The sequence below is a fragment of the Corvus moneduloides genome, chromosome 21 (assembly GCF_009650955.1).
Source record: "Corvus moneduloides isolate bCorMon1 chromosome 21, bCorMon1.pri, whole genome shotgun sequence".
NCBI lineage: Eukaryota > Metazoa > Chordata > Aves > Passeriformes > Corvidae > Corvus > Corvus moneduloides.
Window position 1 is genome coordinate 10,514,033 of NC_045496.1, and position 16,379 is coordinate 10,530,411.

At 48.0% G+C, this 16,379-nt stretch overlaps 1 protein-coding gene across 13 annotated transcripts in view; it reads left to right on the top strand.

Moving 5' to 3' along the window:
- The window catches only part of EXD3 (exonuclease 3'-5' domain containing 3), a 213,873-nt gene that overhangs the window by 43,701 nt on the left and 153,793 nt on the right, over positions 1 to 16,379 (top strand). For all 13 annotated transcript variants that reach the window (XR_004244042.1, XM_032130580.1, XM_032130570.1 and 10 more), the window contains one exon: positions 14,308 to 14,372. Coding sequence is in view for 12 of the 13 variants with exons in the window: in XM_032130580.1 (XP_031986471.1) it covers positions 14,308 to 14,372 (65 nt within the window). In the remaining variant the exon portion in view is untranslated. The remainder of the gene's footprint in view (positions 1 to 14,307; positions 14,373 to 16,379) is intronic.

Sequence of the window (16,379 nt, forward strand, 5' to 3'; positions counted from 1 at the left end):
ATAAAGCAAAATGTGTGAATCAATGCTAAATTGCATGCCATGAAGATTATTGGATCTTTGAGGTTTCCTGCCCACATCTGGATATCAGGATTCTTAGAATTCTAATCCAAGTTAAAAATTTTTCTAGCAATTTTTTTATAAGTTCTCACCAGTTCAGAAGAACACAGGGGTTTTATTCCTGTGTTACACAACTCATTCTGCTTTTTGCCATAACTTCGTTTTGTCATGAATTGCTTTGGTAAGTGGTTACCCTTTGTAGTAAGGGAAGATGTGCACACACCACTGTCAGGTATGTCCCATCCAATCTGAGTGTCAGGGTCCCTGCTGGAGAGATTGGATGGACAGGAATTTGTTACTTGTGGCTCAGGCCTGCCATAAATTTCCCCTCTTCTTCCATCCCCATCTTTGGCTGCTGGAATTCAGCCTCACCGAGTGCTGCTGGCAGTGTGTGCGGGGAGAGGCGGATGCCAGGGGCTGTGCCTGTGGCCTCCCAGCTCTGCTCAGCCTGGGCTTTTTTGGAAGTGTCAAGGGGCATTCTTAGCTCTGACGTGAGGGCTATTTTTTGACAGTTCCCATTGTTCCCCACTCTTTGTTCATGGGTGAGGTCTTTTTGTCTGAGGCCTTTGTCAGAAATAGAGGCTGTTAGGAGAGCTGTCTGCTCACAGGTTTGGGGAGTTTTCTTTTGTTGTCAAGAGTCCTGAGAATTTCTTCCTCCCTTTTTCAGACTCGATTGGGCAAACTTGCCCGGACAAATGAGGGGATTGCTGGGATCTCCCCTCGCTGGGCCAGGGTCCTCGGAGCCACTACCCGTGTGCCCTGCTCTGGCTGTCCCAGGCCACAGGGCTGGGGCAGAGCAATCTGGGGTTCTGAACACCTGCCTACACTAAAGCCCTTGTCATTGTCCATGGGTTTGAATCTGGAGCTCAAAAATGGAAAATTTTAGAAAAATTCCTGTGGTAGCATGAAATATCTATTCTCTAATACTCAGCACATACTTTTATTACTGTGAACAGGTGATGATGACACATCAGGATGTCATGGAGATTCATGAATCATCCACAGAAGGACCTAGAGGCTGGGTTTTGGGAAAAAGACATTCAAGTCTCTATAACGCATCGTGGGTGCTCATGAGAAATATGTGGTCAGAATATTCATAGATTGCTCATTGCAGCCTTATTTTTTGTAGGTGTAATAAATGTTGTGGTTTGAGTTTAGATCCGCTCTCTCAAACAGGCACAGGAACGAAGCTGTCCAGAGGGACACATTTTCAATGTACCACTCATGTACATTTTACACCTCCTGTTGAAGTGCTTAGTCCTGGTTGCTCTTGGAGTCAAGTCCTGGGTTAGACAGGTGTGATCCCTGGTGATGTATATCCTGGCTGAAGATAGGGACCTTCCAGCCTGGACCTCCATTTGTTCAGCTTCCAGCACCACCTATTGAGTTTTACATTGTTGGTTCATTTCATTCTCTGAGCTGCCACTGGAGCTATACTTAGAGAGGAAGGATATTGTAATCTTGTGAAAGATTAAAATATTGTTACTGTAATCCAGCTGGAAGGGGAGCACTTTTCTCAGGGTAAGAGACAGCCAAGGCTTTTCCCATTCTGTCCTCCCCTTGTATGCAGGAAGGAAGTGCTGGCAAAGGCCCCCTCAGCTTCCTGTCGGTTCAGGAGCGCATTTCCAGACACAGCCCTCTGCACCATCCATCACCCAGCCTGGCCAAACAATCGCAGCAGCGCCGGGGAAAAACACCCGCCTGGGATAAACACCGGGAGCAGAGCCTGGGAGCAGAGCCTGGGAGCCCAGCACGAGCCAGCCTCTCTGGGGCTGGGCCTGGCAGCAGGCACTGCACATTTGCTGCCCTTCCCTTTATCATTAAGTATCTTAATAATCAAAGCTCCCCTTTCGAAGAAGCATCTTAACAAATGAAGAAGGGAGGGGAGGAGGAAAAGGGCTGATGTTTGCAGAGGAGCTGCTGTGCTGGCAGGTGCTGGGGATGCTCTGGGGTGCAGAGCACCCGGGGGATGTGTGGGTCACTGTGGGTGCTGGATGGAGGCCGAGCTTTCTCTCAGCTCTTCAGGCAGTGCTGAGGCAAAGCCACCTGTGAGGCCTTAAAGAAGGAGGAACCAAGTAGGGTGGAGGCCTCACCTTTGACTGGATCACCTTTGCTGAACAGGATTCTCTCCAAGAAGAGGCTCAGAACTGAACTGGGATCTTTTTCCCTGTATCACTGCTTTTGTTTAAATGTTGCATTACAATATTTAGGTCATATTTTCAGATCTATCTGCCCTGTAACCTGTTTTTAACCATTCCTTAAACCAACTATTTGGGTTTATATTTTTCAGTATGATTTTAGTATCCTCACAAACCTTGAGCTGGGAATTCCTCCTTACAACTGCCTGAAGGGAGGTTGTAGTGAGGTGGTGGTTTGGTCTCTTTTGCCATGTCCCAGGCAACAGGATGAAAGGAAAAGGCCTTAGTTGCAACACGGGAGGTTCAGATTAGATATTAGAAAATTTTTTTTTCACTGAAAGAGTGGTCAGGCTCTGTGCTGACTACCTGCAGGAGCACCTCCTCTTCCCAGCCAGATGTGCCTTTCTGGGGTTCTTTCATTCCTTCTCCTCTGTTTCACATTTTTATTGTCCTTTGTCTGGGCTTGCAGCAGGCGTGGGGTGCGCAGTAAGCTCCTTTAACGCCTTTACAACACTCTACAGTTCAGAACTATTTTTTTATTTAAGGTCTTTACAGAAACAGGATTATGGAACCCTCATTTAAAAGCTGAACACATTTCTGCAGTGCTAACAATTATTTTTAAATCTATCAGAAATGCACGTAAGCAACAGCAATTGAAAAAAGTAAAGAAGGTAAGAAGTTACTGGGGATGGGATGGATAGTAAACAGCAGTCCTGGCGGCATGGTTATGAAAACATTAACCCCAAAAATTTACCTATCTGGCCTAGAGCTAGACAACAGCAGGTTTCCCCGTGCTCAGTGCTGGGTGTAGATGTTGAAGTTGTCAACTTTAAAAGAAAAAAGCAAAGCTCAGCAACCTGGTTTCAGGTCCTGCTGCAGCCCCCAGTCCCCAGGCTGTTGGTGGCATTTGGCACTCTCATTTCCCTGTTTGGGAGAGTGTTACTGTTCCCCTTTGAGAAGCTGTGTGACCGTACACGGGGCAGTGCTCACGTTAGCAGTGTGCAACATTTTTAAATTTCCTTCTAGAAAATAATTGATTGTGTTTGCTTGTCCTGGGCATCCTCTTTGGAAGGAGACGCCACTCGAGTGGTCACGGGTGTGGTTCTGCTCAGGTCCTCCATGCGCTGATCTCGTCGTTACTTCATTAATCTAATTATGCGCTGTGACAGCAACAGGTTAAAGAAGAGACAGGACTGTGATTAGTTGGCAGTGTCCCATTAAGTCCAAGAATGGCAGCTGGAGATGAACCCACGAGCAATGAGAGGAACGTGGGACACTGGAACAGGACCGGATCTGCTGGGGGCGCTGGGAGAGGCCGCGGGCACCAAGGTGTTTGTGTTAGGACACTGGGCTGGGAGGACTCAAGGAAGGGAGAGCAGGCAGGGACTGCCAGCCTGTCCTGACACGTGGCTATCACAGTTCATGGCTCAAGAGAAGTCCTTGGGACTGCCAAAGTCTTGGAAAAGACAAAGAAATGGGGTTGTGATAGTAAGTGCTGTTTGCCCAGGGATACAGAAACACCATGTGCCTGGGAAGAATGATGTTTAGATTGGAGATATGGTCATACAGCAGAAACTGAGGGATAATGAAGGAATTTTCCAGGAATCGCCTGCTGGTCTCTACATTCCTCTTTGCAAAAAGGCATGGAGTATAACAGCTGCTTCCACCCACTCTGGTTCTTTCACATAAATCTAGTGAAGAAAAGGGTCAAGTTAAATTCAACTGTCCCAAACACCTTCCCAAGCCCTAGTAAAGCTCAGGTAACAAGCCTTGGTGGAAGAACATCCTGTGAAATCGAACAAGCCCTCGTTAGGAGAGAGACAGGAGGTGACACTGGGTGCCTGGTACCACTCAGTACCCTGGGAGGCTGCAGGGTCCCTGTGTCCTTCTTGTCCTGCTGCACAGCCCTGGCTGCCTGGGCAGATGTGGGCTGTGCTCTGGGGAGCAGGGCTGCCTGCAGCACGTAGCCACAGCTCTCCAGCCCAGGTGTTTGGGAGCACAACCCTCCCCATGTGTCTCCAGGAGGGAGGGACGGCTCTGCTGCGGCAGGGACTGGTTTGTGTGGCAGCGGGAACTGGGAGCAGTGGAAACGTCCTGCTCGGAGGCTGCAGCAGGGTTTGCTGTGTGTGATTGTGCCTTCTTTTAAATTATACTATTTTGCAAGCACTTCCTTCCTGCATTTCTCAGAAGGAGGGAGGGGTGTGTGCAAAGAATGTTGAACTGCCTTTGACGGAGGAGGAAAACTGAAGAAAACAAGAGATGCAATCCTAACTACTGACCTTTTACTTGAGCTCGGTGATGTTTTTCAGCGGCAGAGCCTCTGGGGAGTAACAGCATCCTCCTTGCTATTGTGCTGCCTGCCCAAAAAGGGGGCTAAAGTTCAGCTTTTATGATGTTCTCACTCTGGGCTTGTGGGAAAAAGGCCACATTCCCTTTCTTAGGTCATACGAGTGCAAGAGATGACAGAGTCCTACAGTCTAACCCCAGGGCAGGAGGCCAGTGCAGAATGGGACTGGGATAGACAGCTTGGTAAATATGCCACCAGCTTTTTCTCCTTATGGAGAGTCACAGCAGGTGGGAGGGTAATTTACATTGTTAAATTAAAAGGCACTGATTTATTTTATGTTGGTGTGTTATTGTTCTATAAGAGCACACGAGTTGCCATTACTTGTGATGGACTCTTGCACTTTTTTATTAAATCCTCCTTTTCCACTTTGGTCAACAGTTACTGGAAATGAACATTATCTACCAGGACAAAAACAAGAGGCAAATAAGCATAAAATAAAATCCCAACCTCCTTCCCAGTAAACCAGAGGTTTTCAGGGGACCCTCCATAGTTTTGAGGACTGGGATTATTGCAGTGGATGTTCTCAAATGGTGCTCCTTGGCCCTCAGACTGTTTATTGCCTGTACCTGGAGGCTAGAGAGACACTGGTCCCTTTGCTCACGGGCCCTGATCAGGCTCTGTGTCTCTGAGCTGCCACCTGCTCTCACTATCCCCCTTCCCCCAGCAACATCTGGTGTTTCTCTCCATTGAGGTTTCCTTCAGCCTTGCTGAGGTGTTGTTCAACAGACACTGAGCTGGTGTTTCCCCATGGCATGATCCTGGCTGTGCCGTGCTTTCTGAAGCACAGAGTCTGGGAGCAGAGGAGGTGCTTATGCCTGGAAAGGCTGCCTTTCGTAAGGATAAATTCTGTTCTAAAATTACAGATACTGTTTTAAAGTTGCTGTAAGTCATACTGTTTAAAAAACAAATCTGGATGATGCTGACATCCACCTGTGCATTGACATCCTTGGCAGTGCTGATGGCTCTGCTCCAGGGGCTCAGGGAGGTGCCCATTTCACAGAGCTGGAGGCTTTGGCTCTGCACATCGTTCATTTAACCTTACTTAATTTTGGCTAATCTGAGAACGGATCTCTTTTCCTTTTCTGCTGGATGCACTTTGCACTGAGCTATACAGATACTGGGAGGGAGAAGAACTTGTCTGAATTGTTTGACTTTCCTTGGGAAAAAAGAAATGGAGATTTATTACCAGTTCTCCCTCCCCAGGGCTCTCCCTCAGCAAAGCCCTGCTTCGGTGGCAGAAGTTTGCAGCGAGCTATCGGCGATTCAGCATGACAAAAGTTCGCACAGTTCAGAGCTCTCATGATTACAGAGGAGCTTTTCTTGGGATTTTTAAAATGTCCTAGACACAATTAAAAGAATTTCTCAGCAAGGAGGGTGCAATCTGGGGACTCTCCAGCAGATGTAATCACTCAAGGAAAACTTTGTTTGGCTTGGCTGGCCCCTGCCTTCGTTCCGTCCTCTTTCATCCTGCCACCAGGCTTTGTCTCTCAGTCTTTGCAGTGTCTCTCTGTCTGTCTTTCCCTCTTTCCATCTGCCCCACATTCCGCTGCAGGCTGAATGGGACAGCCTTAACCTGGCTACTTCCAAGACAAACAGGGAGTCCGATGGAAAAAGGGGGGCCCTTGGCTGTCAGGAGGCTCCGCAGTCACTCACTTCCTAGAATTAAAGGCTGGGAGTTGATCTGTAAGCCAGCCAAGCCAGAGACAATGATTGGGTTCCCATTTTGTTCCTTTGATACTGTCTTAAATATGTGCAATGGCTGGGAAAACAAAATTTACATAAAGTAGAAATCCACTTTCTCATACAGATCTTGTCCTGCCCTGGGTCCCCCAGTGTGGATGACACCGGTGGCAAAGCTCATCTATTGTTTGTTACAGGGCTAGGGGAACCAGGCCTGTTCTTAGAGAACTGAGCTGGGACAGTTCCTGGCTGTGATGGGATAGTTTTGGTAGCCACAAGAAGATGGGACCGGTGCAGCTGGAATTCTGGTGTTGGACTGCATGGTCCTTGTGAGTCACTTCCAGCTCAGGAAATTCTGTGATTCTGGAGATGAACAGGAGAGATGCATTAAAGCCACTGTGACCATGGATCAGCTCCAGTATGTCCAGCCAGACCCTGGTTTCATGCCATGGCTTTGCCCAGCACCTGGACGGGGATATTGCCTGTGCCCACAGATGACAGGGGTGCGAAGGTGCCATCCCCTGCTCCAAAGCCACCCCGGACAATGCTGCTGGGCTTTTTGAACATGAGATTTTCAGCTCTAAACCCCAGAGTGCTTCTGGGCTGTACCAGCTCGTGGTAATTAGAGAGCAGGTAATTAATGACTGTGTGGTTTGTAGGTTCTGTCACTGATGAAGTTGGGATAAGGAGTAGGCAGATTCCCTCTCAGGCACTGAGGGACATTTAAAATGCTGCACAGTGCCTGAGGTTGGGTGGGAGGCCTGAGAAGCGCCTGTGACCTGGTGCTCACGGGCACAGAGCCCTTTAGAGCAGCCTGAGCTCTCTGTGCAGCCCCAGGCTGTGGCAGCCCCCCACTCTCTGTAGCCCACCCCCCCCAGTGGGCCCTGGGCAGGGCTTGGGGTGGCAGATATCACACACTGAGCTGGTTCTGTGCTTTCATTCAGCACTGTAACTCGGTATCACACTCTAAAGAGACTTTCCATTGGTATTCAGGGCTCATATCCCAGCTCCGCACGGTTTCCTGCGGGTTCCAAGGGAAAGGACCTTTCCATGCATAATTTAATCACGTTCAGCACGGCAGCACTGGGATTTTTTTTCCACAGAAAATCTATAACATCTTGTTGGTGAACTCCTATACTTTGAGAACTCGCAGTGCGCTTGCTTATCTCGTTCTCTCAGATAAACACCTCTCAGCATCCTGTTTTTCTTGTGCCATACGAACAGGAAGAGAGCGATTGTTTGAGATGTGCGTCAGTCAGAGCTGGAACCAGGCAGCCCCTTACCCTCCCCATCACCATGGAAACCACCAAATCCCTTCAAACACACTGGTGCTGAGCTGACAGGTATCCTGGCTTTTCCACTTAACCTCCCCAGAGCTATGACTGTAATGTGCAGGACCTCTCAAAAATAGGGGTTTTTATTTTGTCTAGGAGGTGCAGCTATAAATTTTGGAAGCGAACAGCCATCGCTACTTTTGTGCTAAGTAGCAGTGAGCTCTTTTGTTTGGCCATGGATTTGGTGCTGGGAACACTAGAAAGGCTCTGAGGCAGCTCTGTAGTCGGTGGGAGCGTGGTGTGAGGGACTGGGCAAGGTTTTCCCTGAACCTGTGTGTGATGTTTGCAGCGTGTCCTGGAGATGAGTGGCTTGAGCCAGCCGGCTTTGGGAAAAGCATTTGGCTGTTCTGCAATCACTTAAGGGTGACCTGGAGAGCTTTGTGTGTGGAGGGAACAGATTTAGGATTTGGGAATGATTGGAACTGTTCCTGGCACCTCAGGGTGGGATTTTCAAAAGCAGCAGCAGAAATATGGATGAAGAGCAGATTGTTGGAAGTTTCTGATAATGCTGAGTATCAGTGCTGCTCTAGTGGAAGGTGTCCCTGCCCATGGCAGGGGAGTTGGAATGAGATGATCTTCAAGGGCCCTTCCAACAAACCAGTCTGGGATTCTAGCAGAGATGGCGTTTTAATCTACTGCTCTGAGATGTAGTCAGTCAGAGGAAGGAGAAATTCTTCTAACTTAGGGGTTTAGCCATTGTTTTATTCGACATAAGCGAAGCAGCAATTTCCCTCTGCCTCTGGAGAGCTGGATTCAGCCTGGACAGATGGGTCTCCTCCACTTTGTTTACCCGAGAACTTCTCACCATGTCCCCAAGTGCCACATCTGCACCTTTTTTGAGCACTTGCAAGGCTGGTGACTCCTCCACTGCCCAGCCCTTTTGGCTCTGTCCAGGGCCTGGCTGGCTGGTCTGCACTGGTGGAGATCAGCCCCATGACCGCCCCACACACTGACCTTGGAAAGGGACAGGCCCTCCCCCATTCAGAATCTGTGATGCTGCTGAAATGCGCTCAAGTGAGGAGCTGGCAGAAGAGAAGGTGGGAATGTCTTTTATACAAGAATCAAACTGTTGTTACTGTTCTCAAAAGAAAGTTGGACGGCTTCAAAATATCTACTACAACTTTTTAGAATTACCAGGTGGGTTTTTTCATATAAAACTACTTAGGACACAGTTAAAGGTTGTTAGGTTTAGAACTTGGGGATTTCCAGAGATGTCTGGAAGCAAAAAAATAGATATCTTTTTAGCTCTGTGATTGTACTCTGGATCTGATGCTTCTTTCCCGTCCTGCACTTGAGTCCTCTGGGGCTGCTGCTGTTCCTGGCAGTCTCAGTCTCTTACATAATTAAGAAGTTTCCCCTTGATTCTGGACAGTACCAGTTTTCTTCCCCTTTGCAGGATTGATGAGTTTGAAAGAAGAAATAGTTCGTTTTCTGGAGTGCTGTTTTAGGTGGTTTTAAACTGAATTCCCATTTCTATGAAAGTGCCATTAACTCAGTGTAAGGACATTAACTTGCACCCTGGCTGTGACAGATCCTCCTGTTCCTGGCCTGAGGAGGTTGGCAAGACAGTGGGAGTGAGGAATGGCTCATTCCAGGGCACTGATTGTTGTCCTCCTTCTGGGAACGTGGTGACTCGCTGCTCACCCTTCCCTCAACACTGAGATGGTTCATGGGAACAAAACCTAATGCTCTTCATCACTGAAAAAGTGCATGGAGCTGGTGGATAAAGGAAGTAAGGATAGCCTGGCTGAGTTTTTGAAGGTGTCCCTGCCCATGGCAGGGGTGGCACTGGATGGGCTTTCAGGTCCCTTCCAACCCAAACCAGTCTGGGAATCTGTGATGTTGTTGTTGCTCAGGTGTCTGTACACTCTGGGTGGGAGAGGAATGTGGATGTTCTCGGGCTGATGTAGGGAGAGGGGGAGGAAGGCCCCTGTTTGGAGCACTGGGGTGGGGCTGTGCTGAGCCTGCCCTGCCCCACAGAGCTCTCCTGTCTCTCCATTGACAAAAAGCGCTAAGAAAATAAGAGGTCAATGTTGTGCTCAGCCAAGCAAGCCTTCTCTTTTAATGAGAGTGCATTTTGTTTGATCTGTGCTTTTGGGGGGGAAATGATGAATTTTAGCCATTATGAAAACAAAAGCCATGGTTATTTGTAAGGATTGTTTTATAAGAAGCATATGTGTGCTTTATTATTCTTGTGCTTGAAGTGCGGGGATTGTTTTCAGTTGGGAGGCTGCAGGAGAAGAATGTGAACTTCTGACTCACTTAGAAATTGAGCATGTATCAGCCAAATGCTGAGGGTTCCTATTATGTTTTCATAACTCAAATTTCTCAGAATGGAAAGGGTCTCACTTGCCCTTGATTAGAGAGTGACTTTTGTTGCCATTGAGAAAGGCTGGCTTCTTTTCTAGAAAAACTTGTCTTGCTTTCAATGCACTTAATTTCCCTTCATTTCCCTTTTCCCTCCCCAGCACGGCAGTTTCTCCATGTTCTGCCTGTGCACCTCATTCTCCACCATACTTCTGTTTGAGCTCCTAATTGTGGCTTTCCAATAACGGTGTAGTCAGCAGCATAGAGCAAGGTATGGCTTCCCAGAATGATCGCAGGAAAGTGTGGGCTCAGCTAATGGCACTTGAGGAATTCTGGCTTTTGCCTAGAAGAAGCAAATGAGAAACATGCAATGAGTATTGCCTGCAGAGCAGGATGCAGCCCCAGCCATTCTGTGATTGTGTGCTTGGTGATAAGCTAATGTAGGGATATTGGAGAACACAGGTCCACATTCAGGAGGACCAATTCTATGATACAGAATTGCATCTTGTCACATTGACAGAGTAGATCCAAACCAGAGACTCATGGAGGATCGCTGGCCTTGCAAGGTGCATCACTGAATTAGAAGTTTCTGTTAAACCAAGTCTGTCTGGAACATGGTAAAGAACCACAAAAAGATAAGCCTCAAGATACTGGCCTTCTCCCTGGAGTGAAGCAAAATATTTCCTGCTGAGTGAAACAACCATCTCAGTGTGATTGGAATAAAGCTTTGCCCCTGTTCTCGGTACAGGCAGAGAACTGGGCTGGGGGGATCACTCCGGGCTGACTTTTCCATCTGGCCTATGAACAGAACATAAACGGTTCTGCAGTTCCCAGTGATGTCTGGGATCTTTGTGGGTCCCTTCCAGCTCAGGATATTCTGTGGTTCCATGAATTTGTGATTCTGTAATTAACATTTTGTTCTTGACCTTTCCTGTCCATGACTTTCTGCTGTGACAGTTTGGGGGCTGTGGCCCTGCATTTCACTCATTTTTGTTGCCTTCTTTGGGGTTGCTTTTTTCCTTCTTTCGGTATCTTTTCTTTTGCTGACTGTAATTCTTCCAGGTTTTGGGCCACAGGGCATTTTAATGGCTTTGGGCACAAAGAGAAAGTGTCAGGAGGTTTTTTCCTTGGGAAATTCCTCCTCTGGGGTTGGATGTCTCCCTTTCCTCAGGCAAGAGACACAAGGAGGCTCAGTCAGAACGTGGGGTTCTCTTGCCAGGGCGTTTCAGCTGCACTGGTGAATAATGCAGCAGAATTTTGCAAGGACAACACTGCAAACCTCACCAGCAAACCCAGTGCTTACCTCACCAGCCCCCAGGCACCGCTTTTGTTGTAATCACAGCAGGGTTTGAGTGATGGATGCACAAAGGAAATGGAGAGAATGAACAGAAAGTAGTTTATGGCTTTCCTCAAAGGCACTTTTCTAACTCAAAAATATAAGCCTTGTGGTTTATATGGTTTTCAAATGTAACCACAGATCTTGAGAATTGGAAGACATTTGATTTACCGTCTCCTGCAATTTTGGTACCAGGTTCAGGGCAGAGCTCATTAATTTTCAAAATGAAAAATGTTCAAAGGAGATACATTAATGTGAAATGTTTAAAACAGGAACATGCTGTTGGGAGAAACTGTCAGTGCAAGACCTTGAGGTCTTTTGTGTCTTGTGGAGTAGGTGCAGAGGTGTCTTTTTTTGGTCTTCACCAATGTTCTCTAACCTTGATTTGGTGAGGCTTTTCCAGCTGTTTTAAAGTCTGCAATCCCCATTTCAGAGCTGTGAAGGGTCAGTGTCAGACTGAGTACTTTCTCTTGAGCTCAGTCTAGGAACTGGATGGGCTCAGCTGCCTGGGACACGTCTCGTGGCCCTCCTCAGCTGTCACAGCTGCAGCAGGGAGAGCTCGTGTTCTCTGACTTTCCACACTGGGGTTTGTTTTGCTGGTTTGCACCCTTGTTTTTATTTTACTCATTGAATGCCCCTTGCTAATAGCTGGATATCTCTTCAGGATGTAGGACTTCACATTTCCATCCTCTGACTCAGCTGGAGAGTAACTGGCTGCAATAGCTCAAGGTCCAGCATGGACTGCGGTGTCCTCCGTCTGGTGGGATGAGACAAGGGCATGAGGGCTTTGCTCTCCTGTTTATGTCTGGCTCTGGGAGCAAATGCTTGTGGGTTATTTTGTTATGTTTAGCCTCTGGCTGTGTCTCGTCCTTAGATTCCCAGAAGCCAGGTAAGGCAGGGAACAGCCCTATGCAGACACCAGCAGATTTCTCTCCTTGTTCAATCCCTGTCCTCTGGCAGTGGGAAGCCATTCCCCCTTGTTCTGTCCCTCCAGGCCCTTGTCCAAAATCCCTCTCCAGCTCTCCTGGAGCTCCTCCAGGCACTGGAAGGGGCTCTGAGCTCTCCCTGGAGCCTCTGGACTCTCTCCAGCAGGTCCATGTCCCTCCTGTGCTGAGGAGCCCGGAGTGGATGCTGTGCTCCAGGTGTGCTCTGTGGGAATAACCCAGCTCTGGGTGTGTTTGTTCCCTGGGTACCTGTGGCTGCTCAGTGCCACGCTGGCACCGCTGACCTGGTTAAAACTGACTGCAGAGATGTTTTCCTCCAGCTATATCAGCTCGGGTTTCAGAGGCAGGGAGGTAAGGTAGGAACAGTCAGTAGGAAAAGGCTGGGTTTGCTGACTGAGGTTTAGAAAGCTCTTAACAAGTTGAATTATTGGTTGTATCTGAAGTGAAACACTGCTCTCCTAACTGCTCTCATTTCCTGTATCATTCCAGCCTGTTCCCTGCATTAATTACAGCTCAGATTTACAGTGTATTTGGTTACACACTGCGTTGCATTCTCTTTTTTTTTCCTGTGTGTGTATAAATTTCTTTGGGAGTCAGGCCAAGAGGAGAGTGTGCAGATATGCACACACACATGGACTGAATTTGACTGTAATTTGCTAATTTACTGGGGAGAAGGGATCTGGCATTTCTTCTGTTTTGGTAAAAAAAGAGCCTTTTCTTTTTCCAAAGGAGGAGCAGTAGCTGAGAACAGCCAGTGTTTGGAGAGTTCAACATTTCAGAACAACCAGAGATGAGAGAAAATATTATCTTGTGAATTGTAAATGTGGCATTTTTAATTTGGCTGGTGTTTCCCAGAGGTTAGTGGATAATGGGAACACTATCATGCTCTTGGCTCGACCAGTAATCAGCTTGCTACTTCAAATATTTTATAAATGCAGTGCCTCAGTTCAGCTGGATGAGGTAGAGCCTTTCACAGCTGAAGGAGTTTTTTGTGACCTGAAATATGAAGTGCAATGGGATACTGAGCATGAAATCTAGCATTTGGAAATGAGCTCTTTAGGAACTGTAAAACACAGAAGGTGATTGAAAGGAAGTTTCCTTTTCTGTTTAACATTTTTCTTTTGGCTGTATGAAAACATAAGAGGAGGTGCATTAGGAGGAGTGGTTTTGGAGAGTTCATTCAGATTTTTAAATTCATTCTTCACATTTAAACTGTTGATGCTGCAGACGATTTTTATTCAGAATATTTTGTGTCATGGTTTCGTAGGTTAATGATTGGGTATTAAGTAGAATCAGATATCAAACATGTTACTGCTTTCAAAATGAAATATTCCTGCACAATTGCTTTAGCAGTACTGGTGTGATGAATTTTGGTATGATGACTATTGCTATGATGAATATTGGTATGATGAATGTATGAGGAATGACAACACAGAAAAGAACAACTGAATGCAAGTTCTGCAGTAACTAGGCGAAAAGTAAGAGGAAAATTCCAAATAACCTTCTTTTGAAATATTTGATCCCTCTTTGTTTAGCCTTGCCACTCATCACAGCAGCCTTTCATCTTCCCTCTTCCTCAGGCACCCTCTTGCCTGAATCCCACTGGAGCCCCATTGTTGTCCAGCCTGGCAGGGCAGCCCCCCCGGGCACACCCAGAGCTCTGAGCTGGCCCAGCTGGGGCTGAGCCACCCCAAAGTCACCTCACCCACTGCCTCCTCCATCGCCAGGCTGCCAAGAGGTTCCACTGCAGAGCCCTGCGTTAAAAACTCCTGTGCTGCTCATCCCTCCTGACCTGGGCAAGGTGCTGGCTCCTCCAGGGCCGTGTGGGTGCCTCTGGAGAGGGGTGGGGGTGTGCAGGGCGTGGGGCAGCAGCAGGATGGGGCTGGAGCTGCAGCAGCACAGCTTTGGAGTGCAGCAGCCCACGGGGTGCTGAGTTAAAGCCGTGCCTGGCTGCTGGCTGTGATGTTGTTGGGATTTCAGAGTGCAGGGTTTTACACACTAATCCTGACTGGCAGTTGGAGCTCGGGGGTTTCCAACACGGAGTAGCTGATTTCTCTGGGGTGAAACAATGCCCCAGTGTGTCTGGGCTGCCTCTACAGAGCCAATAAATCTGGTTTGTTTTGTTTTTCTCCCTCCTTTTCTCTCTCTCTTCCCCCTCCTCCAGGCCAGGACCCGCTCCTACTGCTGAAAACCCTTCAGCTTCTCTGGACAAAGCATGAGCTGGAGAAGGTAAGGCTGAGCCCTGCACACAGCAGTTCCTCTGGATGCAGAGCATGTCCAGGCACAGGACACTCGGGTCAGACCCGCAATCCTTCACGGCTGCTTTCATTGCAGCACTCAGGGGAAGAGCCTCTGCATTTGCAGCTACAAGTGAAAAGAAAAGGTAGCTTTGTGTGATGGGGAGCAGCTCAGGGGCTCCTAGAAAAGAGCTGGAGTTTCCAGGGCTGAGTTACAGAAGGAAAGAAAATCAAAGTTGCTTTTGTTTTGTTTTAAACACTTTTTTTGTCCATTAAATGGAGGATCTTGGGGGGAGGGGGAAAAATATTTCTAGTAGCTGAAAAAAATGAGAGTTGAAGTCAGTAGAGAAGTGCTTTTTGCCAAGTGGATATATCAAAGCTTTAATATTTGAAGGTTGGTGGGGTTTTTTTCTGATTTACTTTGGTTTTGCCTTTTAGAGTGGTAAATGCAATTTACATTGCTGTCTAAAATTAGTGCTGTATTTTTGTACAGCAACCTATGGGCTCTACATGGAGATTTCTCATAGGCAGTAAAATATATTTCATCTAAATTTGGGAGCTTGAAAACTAACAGAAACAGTTGCATCAGCTGAGGGGTGACTTTTCTATGTTTAACTCTGTGCTGTTCAGGCAGGTTCATGAGGTGGTTCCTTTTCTAGAAGGCCCAGAGCCCTGCAGCTCCCACAAAACCACGTGGAACACGTCCTGTGTGGAATGGCCAGCGTGGCTGAGGACCTGGTGGACGTGCTCCATCCTGGGTATCTGCAGGGTTTAGTCACTGTCCTGGTCTGCTGCTCTTAGACTTTCCATTACTGGTAGTCTGTGGCTGCCAGCTGGAATAAACAACTGGAAACCCGGTGTGAGAGGTGCCTTTCCAAATGGTCACTCACTGGCGGAGACTTGAACTCAGCAACTCTGAAGCCTTGAGCTTTCCATCAACTTTTGTTAGATCTGGAGGAAAAAAAAATATTATCCTTTAGGTCTGGAGGGCAGTTAATCCCACAAAACAACAGCAGGAAAGAGTAATCATCAAAATCTCTGCACTGGGCACCCTGGGATCTGTATGTGGATTGGAAAAAAAATACTCTGGAAAAGACAAAGCCTCCCATGGAAGTGTCCTTTGGCAGAGAGCACTGCAGTGATCCTGCTGGGGGTGGAAAAGCTGGAGGGTCCCCAGGAGCCATGGAATCACAGGCTGGTTTAGGCTGGGAAGGAGTTTAAAAGCCCATCCAGTGCCACCCCTGCCATGGGCAGGGACACCTCCCACTGTCCCAGGCTGCTCCAAACCCCAATGTCCAGCCTGGCCTTGGGCACTGCCAGCGATCCAGGGGCAGCCCCAGCTGCTCTGGGCCCCCTGTGCCAGGGCCTGCCCACCCTCCCAGGGAACAATTCCTTCCCAATATCCCATCCATCCCTGCCCTCTGGCACTGGGAAGCCATTCCCTGTGTCCTGTCCCTCTGTGTCCTTGTCCCCAGTCCCTCTGCAGCTCTCCTGGAGCCCCTTTAGGCCTTGGAAGGGGCTCTGAGCTCTCCCTGGAGTTCTGGAACTGGGATATAAGAGATGGTCCGTTCCTACATAGGAATGTCAGGAAGCATCAGCAGACTGCCTGGAGCTGTGGGACTGGAAATAGGCGACCAAAGCTGAGTAAAGGAGTGTGTAGTTTGAGCATCAGCAACATTTTCCTATTCCCATGATCTGTCAGGCTGTAGAAATCCCCCAAGGAGCATTCCCTGCCATGGGAATCAATTGAAATGGAAATGGCAATTACACGTTTGAGAGGAATCCTTCTCTGGCAGAGGGTCGAGCCAGGCAGCACAGCTCTCTTTCCTCTCTGATTTAGGTGTCTCATGCCCTTTTGTTCTCTGCCTTACCCCTCAGACTGTACATGCCATAGCTGAAGGCTTGCTGGGAGGTTTGGGAGGAGGCTTTTTCCCAGCTCATCACTGGTACGAAGGCCAGACTCGGTGCAGATGAGCACAGTTTGTGCTGCCGGCGATTG